This window comes from Anser anser (genome assembly GCF_964211835.1).
Source record: "Anser anser genome assembly, chromosome: 4".
In the NCBI taxonomy this organism is placed as follows: Eukaryota; Metazoa; Chordata; class Aves; order Anseriformes; family Anatidae; genus Anser; species Anser anser.
In genome coordinates, this window is record NC_139724.1 from 44,083,582 (window position 1) to 44,097,628 (window position 14,047).

A 14,047-nucleotide genomic window follows, 5' to 3' on the forward strand; every position below is an offset into this window, starting at 1 on the left:
GAAAGAGTATTCTAGTCAGTATTTTGAGAATATTTCTCTTTAAGTGCCATAGAATACACATTATATATAATTCAAAACACATCTTTTTTTGTCAGGAAGCCTTATCTTCCTGTTGAAATGGAGAGAGTCTTCCTTAAATTAAGTGAAAGTGTAATGAAACTACTGCTTCAGACTTCAAGAACAGACTTCAGGAAACGCTTTTTTTTCTTTTTTTTTAAACAGATACCTATGGGAGCTCAATGCATCAGTAATGAGTCTCTGATTTCATTGTGCTAAAGTCTCCATCTACTCCCCTAAAAAATATGTCTTGAGTATGTCTACACAGTGCACTGGAGCATAATACAGAGACACCCAAATAAACAGCAGCTAAAATAACTACTGAACTGGATGCCATAGAAGTCTTTGGCTTTGAATAGAAACACCAAGTCCATCAGAGTAACAGCAAGTCCCAAATACTGAGTGATTATTCAAATAGTGAGCAAGACAAAACAATTTAGATCCCAAGCTTTATAATGCTGCCTAATCTCTTTCATTGTGAACTCTCCCAACGAAATCTGTATTTCAGATTTCAGTAGTAGAGGGCAAGTACATCTGAAAGTCTGTACAAGAATCACTTGCAGTGCAACAAGGAACAAAATCTAAAAGTATATATTTGCCAGAAACACAGTGATAATAATGGGTATAACTAAAGCAGAAGGAAAGGAGATTATGGTGTAAAATCTAACACAAGAAAAAATAATCAACAACAATAAAATTCTTCCCTAAAAAAGAAGGCTTTTTTAATATTGGAGATTTGGGGGTTTGTTTGTTTATGGTAATAATTCCCCCATGATTCGTTTTCCTAACTCCATAATCTAAGGATTACAATGTATGGAGCATAAAATGAACTAGAGCAAAGAGTAAATTGTCTCTCCCTTGCAAACTTGTTTTCAGTCATTCAGTAAATGTTTTGTATCACTGGAATTTTCCTCCAATGCAAAGGACATTGTGGCTCCCCACTCATAATAGTTGTCCTAATTGGAAGTTAGTATAATGTCCTTTCCTGCATGGAGAACACCGGACAATTCCTTACATATTAAATAATTCCTTTGGTAATACATTTTCCACATGCGGACACCCAAATTGATATGCTAGTATAGTAGGTAACTGCACATAGCCACAGATGGATTCACAATATTCCTCTAAAAACTGCTCAGTTTATTTATTTCTTTTTTTAACAGAACATATCAGAATAATCTATCATTTTTCAGCACTGGTGTCATTTATTAGTGTTATCTTAGTTGTACTACTTTCCTTGTCACATCATAAGTTAACCTTTCCTAATCACTACCCTGGACATTTACCAGGCTTTCCCTGGGGATATGTTTAACTAGAGACACGATTTTCCTGTTATTATGTACTCCAGGGCTCTGAAAGCTCATGCTGATTCTAGTCGGAGACTGTAAATAAATCCATGTGAGTCTGATGCTGGGGAACTTAAAGCATTAAGTAGATATGTGCCTAGTTTAAATGAACTCCATAGTCTGCAGAGTGGTAAGAGCCCAATCCTTGAAGAACCCTGCCATTTACTGAACAATGGAAGCCCTCTCTTTTGGAAGCTTAATAGAAATAGTTTAATGTCGCCCTCCTTTCTCCAAACACCCAGCAGTCATCATTCCCTAGACACACTTCATTGGCTGGGCAAAGCACTGTGGTGCTGTGAAGGACCAAAAACAACTGCTGCATAATCCCCTTCAAATCTGCACTGGACTTAAACTAGGCACTGAAGCATCTGCACAGCCTAAACGTTTTCCCTATCAGCAGTTTCCTATATCCCTTCTCTGCCGCTTGCCTTGCGCGTGGATTAAAGGAGTGTGGGACACTCTCCTAAAGCTGCAACCAGATGCTTAATCCTGGCACCAACAAGCAACAAAATGGTAGTCAGAGATCCTGGAAAAGGAAAAGCTCTTTTGTAAACCACTACAAGGAAACACTTCCTTTAAAGAGAAGTAATTCATGTGATAGACCATTACAAATCAGTACAAAACTAGAACAATACCTTGAAGACCAAATGGCCTGGTTAAAAAACAAACAAAACAAAACAAAAAACAGACAAACAGCCAAACAGTAATCGCCAGTTTTCATTAGCAGAGATACTGACAAAACAGAGTTGACCATACAACATCTACACTCTGAGGGATATTTTTCTGCCTTAACAGGGCAAGTTATTGCCAATACATCTAAAAATAAAGTTTTCTGAGTATAGGAGGGGATCCAACAAGAGACGTCCAGCTGTGCTGAATTAAAGCACTCCACTTAAAACATCCCATCAATCACAGAGCAGGAGAGTGCTGACGTTATTTGTATGAAATGTAAGAGTGCTATTACTCACCTGCAATTAAAAAGAATAGTTTGATTTGGTTTCTTGCCGAGAGTTATGTGAATATTTTCCCTTTTGCCAGGTTATGAATTTTGCCAGCTTCCATAATCTGAAGGTAGCATTCCAGGTTCTGACTAAATCGTGAACAATGACACGATACAAGTCAGAAAATTTTGGAGGGAAAATCATTATTTTTCTGAAACCTAAATTATAAATCCATTTTATATACCTTTTATGTATCTATATTCTCTGCAATAGGCTGGTCTGCAATGTCAAGAAAACACAATTTTAATTGGCACGCTTGTTGGCACAGTTGACAAGAGTCCAAGATCTGTATGGAGACTGAATTATTCTATCCTCCCTAGATTTGGACCCTCAAGGCATGGATTAAGATGAGACACTAATGGGGCAGCATGCGAAAGCTTGTATTACTGAGACAGATCTCCTCCATGGATAAAAAGAAATAGAAACCTTCAAACTTACAATTCTAAATGAGAACAAAGCTACAGATAAGGGAAAGGGGTCAGACAAGGATCTAAGCAAAGATTGGTAATGTAATGAAAGCATCAGAGCCATCTAGAGGGGATTTTGGCTAGATTACATCTTCCAACATTAGGAACAAGAAGTCCACAAGGCTCTGAGTGCAGGCTTATACCACGTCTGGCAACGTGAAACATTTCACATGCGTTAAATGTGAATGCAATTTAAAAGACAGAAGACAAGCAGAGGCAAGTAAAGAGAATTATTCTGAAGATGGAAACTCTTTGGGTAAATGCATTTGATTCTTTTTTTTTTTTTTTAGCTTCAAAATTACAGTTTTCTACATATTATAGCAACTCTTCTTTTTAGCTGACATTGAGCATGTCTCCTAACAAATTACTAGAATTTCACAACGTTCATCAGGGTAAGCCCAAATAAAAACTTCGGGGCATCAAAAAATCCTTTTTTCACTCCCAGAAACATTTGCCTGATGATTTCCCTCACAGCAAAGAAAAAAAGAAAAAAAAAAAAAAAGGAATACTCACAAGAATAGAAAACATAACGTGAGAGGAGCACCTGTGCAGCCATCTTAGAGCGATGCGTTGATTCAGCTCACAGGGGCATCAAAGTCAGTGAGCCAGGACTGGAGCACTTAGCCCTGGGTATAAGTTTCAGCTGCATCTTGGTGCTGAATTAGACAGTCATCCAGGTGTCCATATGCACACCTTTGGTTTCTGAAGGAAGGAAGTCAAGTTTGTGAGCCCAAAGGAAGCTGCAACATGCTTCAGTGAGGCCCCTGTCTGAAGTCTTTGGAAGATTCCACACAGCACTGACCTAACACAAGCAAATATAGCCAAGAAACACGATCCATGTGTTGCAAAAACAGGCCTTTTTACTACCCACTGGAGAAAAAAAAATACATTATACTGTGTTCGTTTGTGAAAATATATCTCAGAAAAGTAGGTATGCTGCCCCTTGAGCTTTCTAGCCCCATTTTCTCTTCAACACATGGCTGAATTCTCATGCAGAGCAATTGCCTGGAGGCCTTATTTCTGTAGAGCTCACACCATGTTATAATGCAGGGAAAGGTTATCAAAAATGCTAGCAGGAAGTACACATAAACAGTTTCCTTTTGTTGCATCACTCTCTCTTCCCCAAGGTATTCTGGGTCTTTCAGTCTCAATTACAAGAAACCATTTAAATTCTTTATTCATAGAGTTGATACTAAAAAGCAATGACTAGTCAGTATCTTACAAAACACATGTATTTTTTTCATGCAAATCTTTATATATCAGTTCCTTTTCTTTTGTTTTTTACCAATTTCCTGAACTTCTTGAGGATGCTTGAGGAGTTAGATAACACAAAATAACCTGTCTTCTCATAGAAGAAGGAGACAGAATGATTTGAAACTAGCTTATCTTAGGGTCATATCCTGTTATTGATTTTTTCAGTGCTCCCTATTGATTTCAGAGGTGAGTTCCACATGCAGATCAATACCAGGATATGGTCTTTATTAGTATACTTCTGGTCATTTCACTCTACACTAATGCCTCAAAACATATGGAGCTAATTATGGCATTCAACATTAGTTTGGCCTTTTTTGTCTTTAGAGAAGAGTTAAGTCTTAATTTGGTCAACAAAATAATTTGAAAGGATTGTTTGGTGACTTCTTGGTCATTGGTCCTTTAAAGATCCTGTGATATATTTCAGGGCAGGACTGAACTACAGTAGCAGAGACACATGGATAAGCATGTCCTTTGACTAGCCAGTAGTTGCACGCTAGCACTGGTACAAGGTTCCCAGTAGCAGTTTCAGACAGTGTTTTGACAATGAGAAACTCCCTGCATTGAGCCAGGGGTCTGATTCTTCTGATCTAGTCTAATATTTTAATGACTACACATACTAAAGGGATATATATTGGGCACTTAGATGAAAGTTCACCTACTATAAATTTCTGAATGCCATCAACACCTTTTACTTAAGGGGTCTAGAAGAACCCTTAGAGAACTGCAATTTTCAAATGGTTCCAGAGTTTTTACCTTCTAGGGCTCAGAGCCTCAGGTGATCAAGGGGAAAAAAAAAAAAAAAAGTCAGTATGTATTTACAAACTAGCCACCACCATGAGGGATGAATTACAACAAAATTTTGCCAATTGCTATGGTTCATAGTTAAACTTTGGCTCCCAAGTTGCAGTCAGGCACTCTGCCACCCAGAGCCCTAGTGGCTGTCTGAGAGCTCTACAGTGGAGTGCGGCCTATCTGTTTAAAAGGGGCAATGGCAGTTTGGAAGTTCCAGTTTTGATACAGAATTTAAAGTGCACAAGAAGCAAGACATGAATTGTCTTTAAAGAGATGGTGCCTTTTCACTTCTCTTTGTCCACAGCATTTTCTTCACAGATGGAGGCATGGAAAGTATTAGCCATTGGGCTAGGCGAAAGTTCTCCCTCTTCAAAAATCCAAACTTCTACACTGAGTTGTAACATTTGCAAAGCTAAAATTCAATCCAGTATTAAAAAGCAAAGTAAATAGAACCCTTCCTATAGTCTACTCTTACATTATCCTTCTATACTCTGAATGAAGCACCAAAATATTAATTCCCTGCATTCAGAAGGCCTTTTAAAAATAAATAAATAAATAAATAAGGGCAGAAAAACAAATAACCTTGTCATTACTTCTACATTAGAGCAGAAAACAAACAGTTGAAAACCTTTTTCATCTATTATATGGTCAGTTCATCCTTCTATTCAGATGCAATAAATGGACAGTTGCTTATCATATCATAACTACTGCATAAATCTAGGTATATTTGATTTAACTGAAGAGATCAAAGGAACAAATGAGCAAAGAAAAGAAACCAGAGGGAAAACAGAGCTTCACCATTTGCTCAACTGCCTTGGAGCTATAGGAAACGTCAGTGCTCTATTGACTTTGCTTCTCTTGTGCTCATTTACATCACTGCAGGGCCTGGCCTATGTTTTAAGAAAATACTGTTCTTTTTCAATTGTTAAATAGTGACAAAGTCCAGGTGACCCTACCACAAAGTCTGAGTGGTTTATGTCAAGCCTGGAGACAGTGACTCATGAAGTCACAGATGATCAGTTGATAAATGTCACCGGTATCAGAAACTTGGCCATTAACATGAGTGATGTGAGAACTAAGAGGTTAAGTAAAAGCTACCTTCATAATGAGTTTGTGATACAGAAAAGCAACATTATGAGCCAGGCTTGGATTTTTGTTTTTGTTTCTCATTTCCCCTTAAGGTGGATTTAGTTTTGTAACTTTGCTTGTGGTTAAATTCTTTGCAAGGTTTTTTAATGCAACATACATTTCTCACCCACTAGTTGTCTGGGAATAGTCTACAAGAAATGTTACAAAGAGGTTCAGATGAACCATGGTGTAGAGTATAACTTTTCAATACTACTGCAACAATGCAGTCTGTTTGCAACAAACTGCTAGGTTTTGGAATTACCATAGCCTCAAAGTGATTCAGCAACTGTTTTTGGAAATGTTTGTAGTACATGTACTAGTATGTACTAGTTCTAGTATAAATGTTTGGTATGTACTGCATTAGTACATAGTGAGTTCCCTTACCTGCAGTTAAACATAGGGCTAAGGACTTTGCTGAAGCGGGGCCCTGACAAAATCTTCCAAAATGACTTAAATATCCAAATTTTACCTGCTTAAATTTATAAGCATGAGATACTTTAGAGAACCATTTTGCATAGCCTTCTTAGTTGCAATTCAACAATTCAACATGTCACTCAAGTCATCATGTCAAACTGGCATTCCACTTTAGGCACAGACAATTTCCTAATCTTCACTGGTTTAAAGAAAAAAAAAATTACGATATAGAAAAACTCAGGGAGGACCCTTTGGTTTTTAACACTCAAAACCTCACAAACTCTTTATTAAGATAGTTTACAACATTCAAATAGAAGCTAACATTGCACAGTGGTGATGACTATGTAAGAAGCATACACACTTCACTTGCAGTACACTTAGGACACCATACCTTTTCAGTCCTCTCTCTTTTCTCCATCCTCTTATCAACTACACTTTGTTTAAATAAATAGTAATAATTTAAGAAAAGAAAAAAAAAAAAAAACATTTTAGGCCATTAACCTTACAGCTAGACTTAGCAGAATGTGATGCAGTCATTGAAGGATTCAGAAAAGGAAAGAGAAAGGGAACAACAATTTTCATGGCCTACGGAGAATTCAGGCATAACAGAGAACATCCCTTTCAAGGTCAAGTATTTAATATTCAGCACACTAGTAAAGGTTTCCCATTCTCTTTCAAGAGCATAGTCTAAAGTATAATCGCTCCGATATCCATCAACAGATAATATGGACCATTAGCAGAAACACATTTTGCAGAAATAGATCAGTTACTGTAGTATTTCACTTTGAAATTTAATTAGTATTTACCAACAAATACAGAGAAAGAAAAAAAGATGTTTCTCATCAGTTTTCCTGTACAAAATTATTTTAATTTCTTTAGCATACAGTAAGAATAGAAAATTAATCAAAATCAGAATGAAATATCTTACACGTTATTTTCTCAACCACTTCAATAAGAATTTATTTTGGTGGAATTTCTGGTCTCTTGGGAAATGTGGAAGTTTTGTCTCTCTCTGGTATAGAAATAGGCAAGGAAAGCTTTAAAATATTGCCTAGACATTATTTTACTCTATGACACCCATCCTAATTCTGATCTTTCTCAGTTCCTGAAAGCAGATTCATTTACTCATCCCTTCCCTTCAGCAGCCACACTAGACTCAACAAGTGCACTTGATACTCCCCCACATTTGTATTTTCTTTTATCCTTATGGTCTCCACAACCTGTCTTCCTTCCCCAGTAGACGCCCATGTAAGAGTTCTTACAAAGTCTGATGTCCCCAGTTTAGAGGTTAGCACAAACATAGGACAAAAACCAATGAATACAAGTTGTAACACCAGAAGTTTAGATCAGATATAAGGGAAAGTTTTTAACCACAAGATAGATCACTGGAACAGGTTGCCCAGAGAGGCTGAGGAATCTCCATCCCTGAAGATGCTCAAAGTTTGACTCAACCAGTCCTGAGCAACCTGGTCTAGTTGGACCGTTATTGAGCAGGGGGATTGCACTAATTCTCTGGAGTTCCTTTCCAGCCTAAGGTATTCTTTGTATACATTCCCTGTCTAGTGAATTCTTTCACTTCTTTAATCACCAGAACAACTTAATCATAATCACCAAATATTTCAATAATAATACTGAAGGTAAGTAGGCAGCAATGCTGTACATGCTTTCACTTTCATCAAAGGCAACAAGACCCCCCAAAAAAATCAGACAAGAGAAAGCAGATATCTTTCAAGAAGCGGGGCTACAGATCATCTAGCAGGCTTCTTTACCTTTTTCTGCAGATTGGGGAATGGTGGCTGCTGAGTGATGACCCGATGAGACTAATAACATATATGCTGACAGATGCTCTAAATAAAGTGTCAAAGGATGATTTCCAGAAATACCGTGCAAAAGTACTGGGGATAATTGTTATCTGATAAGTTACTGCACATTACCAATTAGCTGTATATGAGATACTGCATCTATTAGATTTCCTTATTTGTAAACCTCCAGAAGACTCTGTAATTGATAGTAGGAACATATCATTGATCAAAATGCCATTATCTCTGTCTAGAATAAATGCAATGAATTAACAACATAATAGCAAATAATAATAATAGTATATTAGACAATATGAATCTCATAGCAAAACTAAAGGAATGACATACTATGCTTGGATTTCAAAGCCAAATAGATGCCAAACTTTTATCCCAAAATGATAAACTGAAGATGCAAATACATTTTACATGAAAAAATTAGAAATTGCTAAGGATCAAAATTAGACTCATACCATGCCATTAAAAAGTAAACATGCTGCCTTTTTTCTTTAGAGTAACAATACTCATAGCAGCCAAAATTTTTGAAAAGGTATCTTATACAAACCTCCTGAACTTGTTCTTAGACTTCAAGGTAAAATTCTTAACTCTTAAGAATGAAAACTATAATAATGTTCAAATTTTAACTACAGAAGGCAATATAGTAAAATACAATGTTTTTGTTTTTTGTCGTTGTGTTTTTTTGTTTGTTTGTTTAAAAATCCTGAAGTTGTCTGTATTCACTGATTTTACTTTTATTCATTTTTAATCACTTTTTGCCTGAATTCTTTCCAGGGTCAGCAGTAATTTCTACCACTTGAATAAGGTAAATCAGGAATCTAAAGGCAGAAGAGGAGTAAGTGCAGAAGAATGAGGTTTTTACCACAACCTTCTCCCAGTTATCCACTCATCTTTCCATGTCACATTCAGGGAGAGCAACTGCACCTGTCACAACAGACTACTGACAAGAAAATGCTTACAAGAGATTTCTCCCACCACTAAACTTCTGTCTGCAACAGAGATCTTTTAAGGCAACATAGAGACAATTTCCACATCTTACCTAGAATTTTTAGTAGATCAGAGAGGCTGAGTGGTTGTTTTACGAACTCTCCACCATCATCATCAACCCCAAAACAAAGTCCTGGATTTCTATCTTGGACTCCTTGAAATTGCAGCGCCGGGTAAATCAGGTACCTGCTGGATTCAGAAATGATTTGACATTCATCATTTGAAATGAAGAACTGCTATTTGGCTAGAAGTAATGGGAGGCATATTCTAGGGCTAGAAAGGTGACTTCTAATTGCAGAAAAGAGCCAATATACAAATCTTGTATCCTTTGCAAGCAAGATACAAGATTGCAAGATGATTACATTTGGAATTAGTAGCATGCAATCCGTTTTAGGTATCCCTTCTGAAATTTCTGAGCATGTATCACAATGCTAAGTAAAAAAATAAGAATGGTTTACCACACTTACAGGGAATCAGAACTGTCTAGCTAATATCAGGAAAAAAAAAAAGAGAAGAAAAAAAAAGAAGTAGTAGAAGTAGAGAAGCAAAGAAGAGTTTTCCTTGTGAGGAGGAAAAGCAAAGGAGTGTATTTGAAAGAAGATATAGGATCTGTCAGATGGGCAAGCTAGAGCTGGCTTTCAAGTGAAACAGGACATAACTTCACGCTAATACATCTGTATGAAAGCCACCTTCTTTACAAGGAAACCAACAAACATAAAAGCTCATATTGTCATTTGTGCTGATTAGTTGGCTTCTAATAAATGACCTGAGCTGTCTGCAACACTAGAGCACTCACCAACTTGAAACTTTTCCAGAGGCTGTTCTGTTTATTTCTGTTGCACTCAAATCCACTTAACATGGCACAGTAATAAACGCCGCTTTCACTTAAGTTGTCCTGATAGCCAATAGACTTATTGGCAGGTGCTCTCAAAATATAGTAAATAGTTGTCTGTCTCATCCACTAAGAAGCAGACCTCACTCTATGTGCAAGTCTGCCACGTCTTCCTAACTTACCTGCTGTTTTACTGCTCTCATTTTGTTCAGTTGTTAGCTATTAACCACAGACAGTTTTTCCATACATTTTTAAGCATTTTGCATAATGCTTAATTATGCAGCTACAAAAGACATGAAATGTCTCAAAGTTCTAGATTAGTAATTGTCATCAGAAGGATTAGGATGGCTTGAAGTCATAAAGGTCCATTCTGAACAGAACTGCCATGCTGGAGTTTAAAGTTATGGGTTTAAATTTAAGCATGCTATGGTAGACTGATCTACCAGACGAATGATATAACTTTATGATATGACCAGTGGTTTCTGGCCTAGCTAACATGGGATAGATGAGAACATTTACAATTGTGTTGTTGTTGTTCTGTCTTGGAATGAGATAAATATAGTGAAAAACATTCAACCAGACCCACAACACCTGACCTTGATTTAGGACCAGTCAGATAGCCTATGTTTCAGGAGTTGTAATGGCAGCCTATGTTCTTGTTTTTCGTTTCTTTTTTCTTTTTTTTTTTTTTTAACAAAGTAGATATGAGAGGACTTCTGTTAACAGAGGCTCCTGACAACCGAGTGCATATGTCTCTTCTTACTCAACACAAGGATTGTTACAGGAAGGCAAAGACAAATTCAACTCCTCACAATATCATTTCATTTACACACTCTATCCAAAGAGCCAGCTGAATAAAATCAATAAAGAATTGATCTAAATCTTACATGAGATTCAAACACTGTTGTAAACCTGTTTTTAAAAGCACTGATTTGTAAGTGTTCTCAGATTATTATTTTTTCCACTAAACTCATGAATTTAAATTTGAGCTTTAAATGAGTCCAAATGAGAGCTTGCATGCAGCAAAACCTTTACCCCCATTCAGTTTGACATAAAATGTATAAATATTACAAAACATCCTCCTTTTCTGTACACATATAATGATCTGGTCAGAGAAAATTCTGGCAGTAATTTTCAAAGGACTGTTTCCACAAGTAGTGGTGATGCACTGCTGGTGGACACAAGAAGGCCAGGACGTCAGAGGACCTGCTTCCTCTGAGACAGCCCCCCATCTTAGTCCAACATCATCAGCTGCCTTGTTGGAGAATTGATGCCAGTGGATCTGGGGATGCCACTTACCCAACACCCACAGCCAGCTGCAGAGTGAATGGTTTCTTGGGGGTATGCCCTGCCTTAGCCATCCTGCTCTGCGGCCACCAAAGATATCTGCTACTTAGGGTATCAGAGCCCCACCCTGGAAGGAGGGCTTCTAACCCAGGCTTTCTCTGCACCTACCAAAGCTCTTGTGTTATTTGCCTCAGGGAGCAGGACAGCTCTGTGGCTGTCCATCACTAATTTTTATCATCTGGGTGAAGCTAATCAATGAAGACAAAGAATGGAGTAGCTGTTTTAACATTTTTTTAGTGGGACTACTGTAGTCGTGAGTTACCAATCAACCCCTGTAATTATATATAATATAACATATAATTTCCTCTCTTAACCAATAACATATTTTCTCTTGCAACCATTTAGCACATAGTGAACTCATGCTTTTAAAAAAGACACAGAGATGACTGTCTTTCAAAAACAATAGCCAGTATAGCAAATGAATGGCTACCCCCTCTTGGTAGATACAAACCTCATTTCAAGAGGGAAAAAAAAAAAAAAGACTATAACAGTTTCATTTTAGTGCCATAATAAACTAAAGTTATATTGCAGTGGTGTCTGCAGTGCCTAGTAAAAGCAAGCACCCCCACACCTATCAGGGTAGATCCCTGTCTCCACATAAATGCTTACTAAAAAAACTAAGCCACCTTAAAGGAAGGATTTTACTGTCCTCCTGCTAAATGGTCTTTATAAGCCATTTGCTCAACTCAGTCCTGTGTCTTGTCAAGAACACTGGCTGTATACGACACTTGTCAGCATTTGTTCTCACCTTCATTCAGTTGTATATTTTTATATATTGACAGCTTCTATCATCAAATGTAATGACCTCTTTTAGACAAAGAAATAATTGACTAATGAGATCTTCTTTTATTTGCCTTAACAAACCAATTTCTCAGCAAGCCCTCAGACCATTAAAAAGCACGTTCAGTTTATATATAGCAGGAATGTGATGCAGAAACCATCTACACCTACGTCACCAGGACAGGTGCATAAGGATGAGACACAGAGGTTACTGACTTTAATATATAATCATTATTTTTATCTTAATCCCATTTATTTCACTGCCTTCAACAAAACCATGTCTTCTGTTTCATACTATTTTTGTAGTAAAATGTAATACTTTGCACTAAACAAATTTCTCAATGAGCCTGAATCACATCTTATGCACAGTCATTTCCTTAGAAACATATTTTCTATTTCCATTCTACCAAAAAAAAAAAAGTATCTAGTGGTTGGTGAGACTTTTATCCAACTTCCTGTCAAGTATTTCTAATATTCCTTGTCTTCTACATTAGCAAAAATTTTCTTCTTGAAACTTACACAAGGCAATGCAGACCCTGGGAACATTCATGCATTTGCATTGGGACAGTCACCTATAGTTATGCATACCTCAATAGTCAATGATACCAAACAAAATAAATGTACAGAACATAGATAATAGTTACTATGATTATTGGTTATGAGATGAAAGGAGTAATTTCTATCACTAACAGGTAATCCAGTTTCTGAAAGAATGGCAACTCTTTAATACTAGCTACAGTTAAGCAAAACGTACTTCACAGACTTGACTCAAGACTTTGGAATCATTAAAATCAGAACAATGTATGCTACTTTAGAAATGTATTCCCATAGTAGCACAAACGATAAGCACTGAAGTGTCACAGATCATGTAGAAGATATCTGAGAAAGATGTTCACTCATTTTGATATATGGGTTATTTCATCAAATGCGGATTTTCAGTAATAGCTTTTGAAGCTGCTAAGGAGAATTTCCCAAGGGAAGTGCACATAACTATACTCGTTCTCAACAAAATCTTTCTTCTGTAGGGCGGGGAGCAGATACAATACTTGCAAAGACAGTTTTGTAAGAAAAGCATTTCTGTTGCCTGTACCTGTTCCCAGCCAGTAGAACACAGTTTGGAACAGGTCTCTACTAGACAGCAAGGGTGGAACGAGGTTTTGCAAAACAAAGAGTTGGTTCCAGAAAGGAAGAATGTGCTGTGAATAACTGATCTACCACAAAAGAAAAGGAAATGGAAGGAGAGGTAATTTCTTCAGGCTTTGTTGTAATGCTAATTTATGAGATTAACTCTCCAAAAGAGGAAACATACCTGCTGGATGGTACAGCTTGTATAGAGTGGAGAATTTAACATACATTTAAAACTCAGCAGCTTCGGTGTGTAATGTTCTTTGTTATATCACTCATGGGGTCATGAGAAAAAAAAACACTGAACAACCATACTAAGCTGGAAGTCAATTTAATGCCTATCTCCAGCTCAGTTGTAAGGCCACTGTAGAGCACAATATTGGCTTATCACACAATACTATCTGAGATGGACAAGAATCTGGTTTGCACCAGGCTATTTTCACACATGCACACACACACACACACACACCATGTTGGCAGCAATTCAGATCCCAATTGTCTCAGCTGCATTTGTAATTTGTCCACAGAAAAAAAAACACAACTATGAGCTTATACCCCAAGGCCAGCCATAAAGAGTAGAACTCAAGGAAGCAGGTATAAAAGGGCTCTCGTACAAAGGACAACCTCTACCCGATCGGACAATAACCCTTCCAGTCCCGGGACTCTAACTGGCACTGAGGAGATGGCCCCAGGATGTGAGGAT

The 14,047-nt window shown here is 37.3% G+C and overlaps 1 protein-coding gene across 13 annotated transcripts in view; it reads right to left on the reverse strand.

Moving 5' to 3' along the window:
• LOC310898533 (uncharacterized protein) overlaps nt 1-14,047 on the reverse strand; it is a 264,997-nt gene that overhangs the window by 30,161 nt on the left and 220,789 nt on the right. For 8 of the 13 annotated variants that reach the window (XM_083833769.1, XM_083833764.1, XM_083833765.1 and 5 more), the window contains one exon: nt 9,313-9,449. The exons of 1 other annotated variant lie outside the window; for it this stretch is intronic. In XM_083833769.1, coding sequence (XP_083689895.1) covers nt 9,313-9,449 — 137 coding nt within the window. Of the gene's footprint in view, nt 1-2,371; nt 2,494-3,384; nt 3,574-9,312; nt 9,450-14,047 lie in introns of all 13 variants that reach the window. 4 more of the 13 variants (XR_014583396.1, XR_014583397.1, XR_014583398.1 and 1 more) reach the window with 1 other exon arrangement.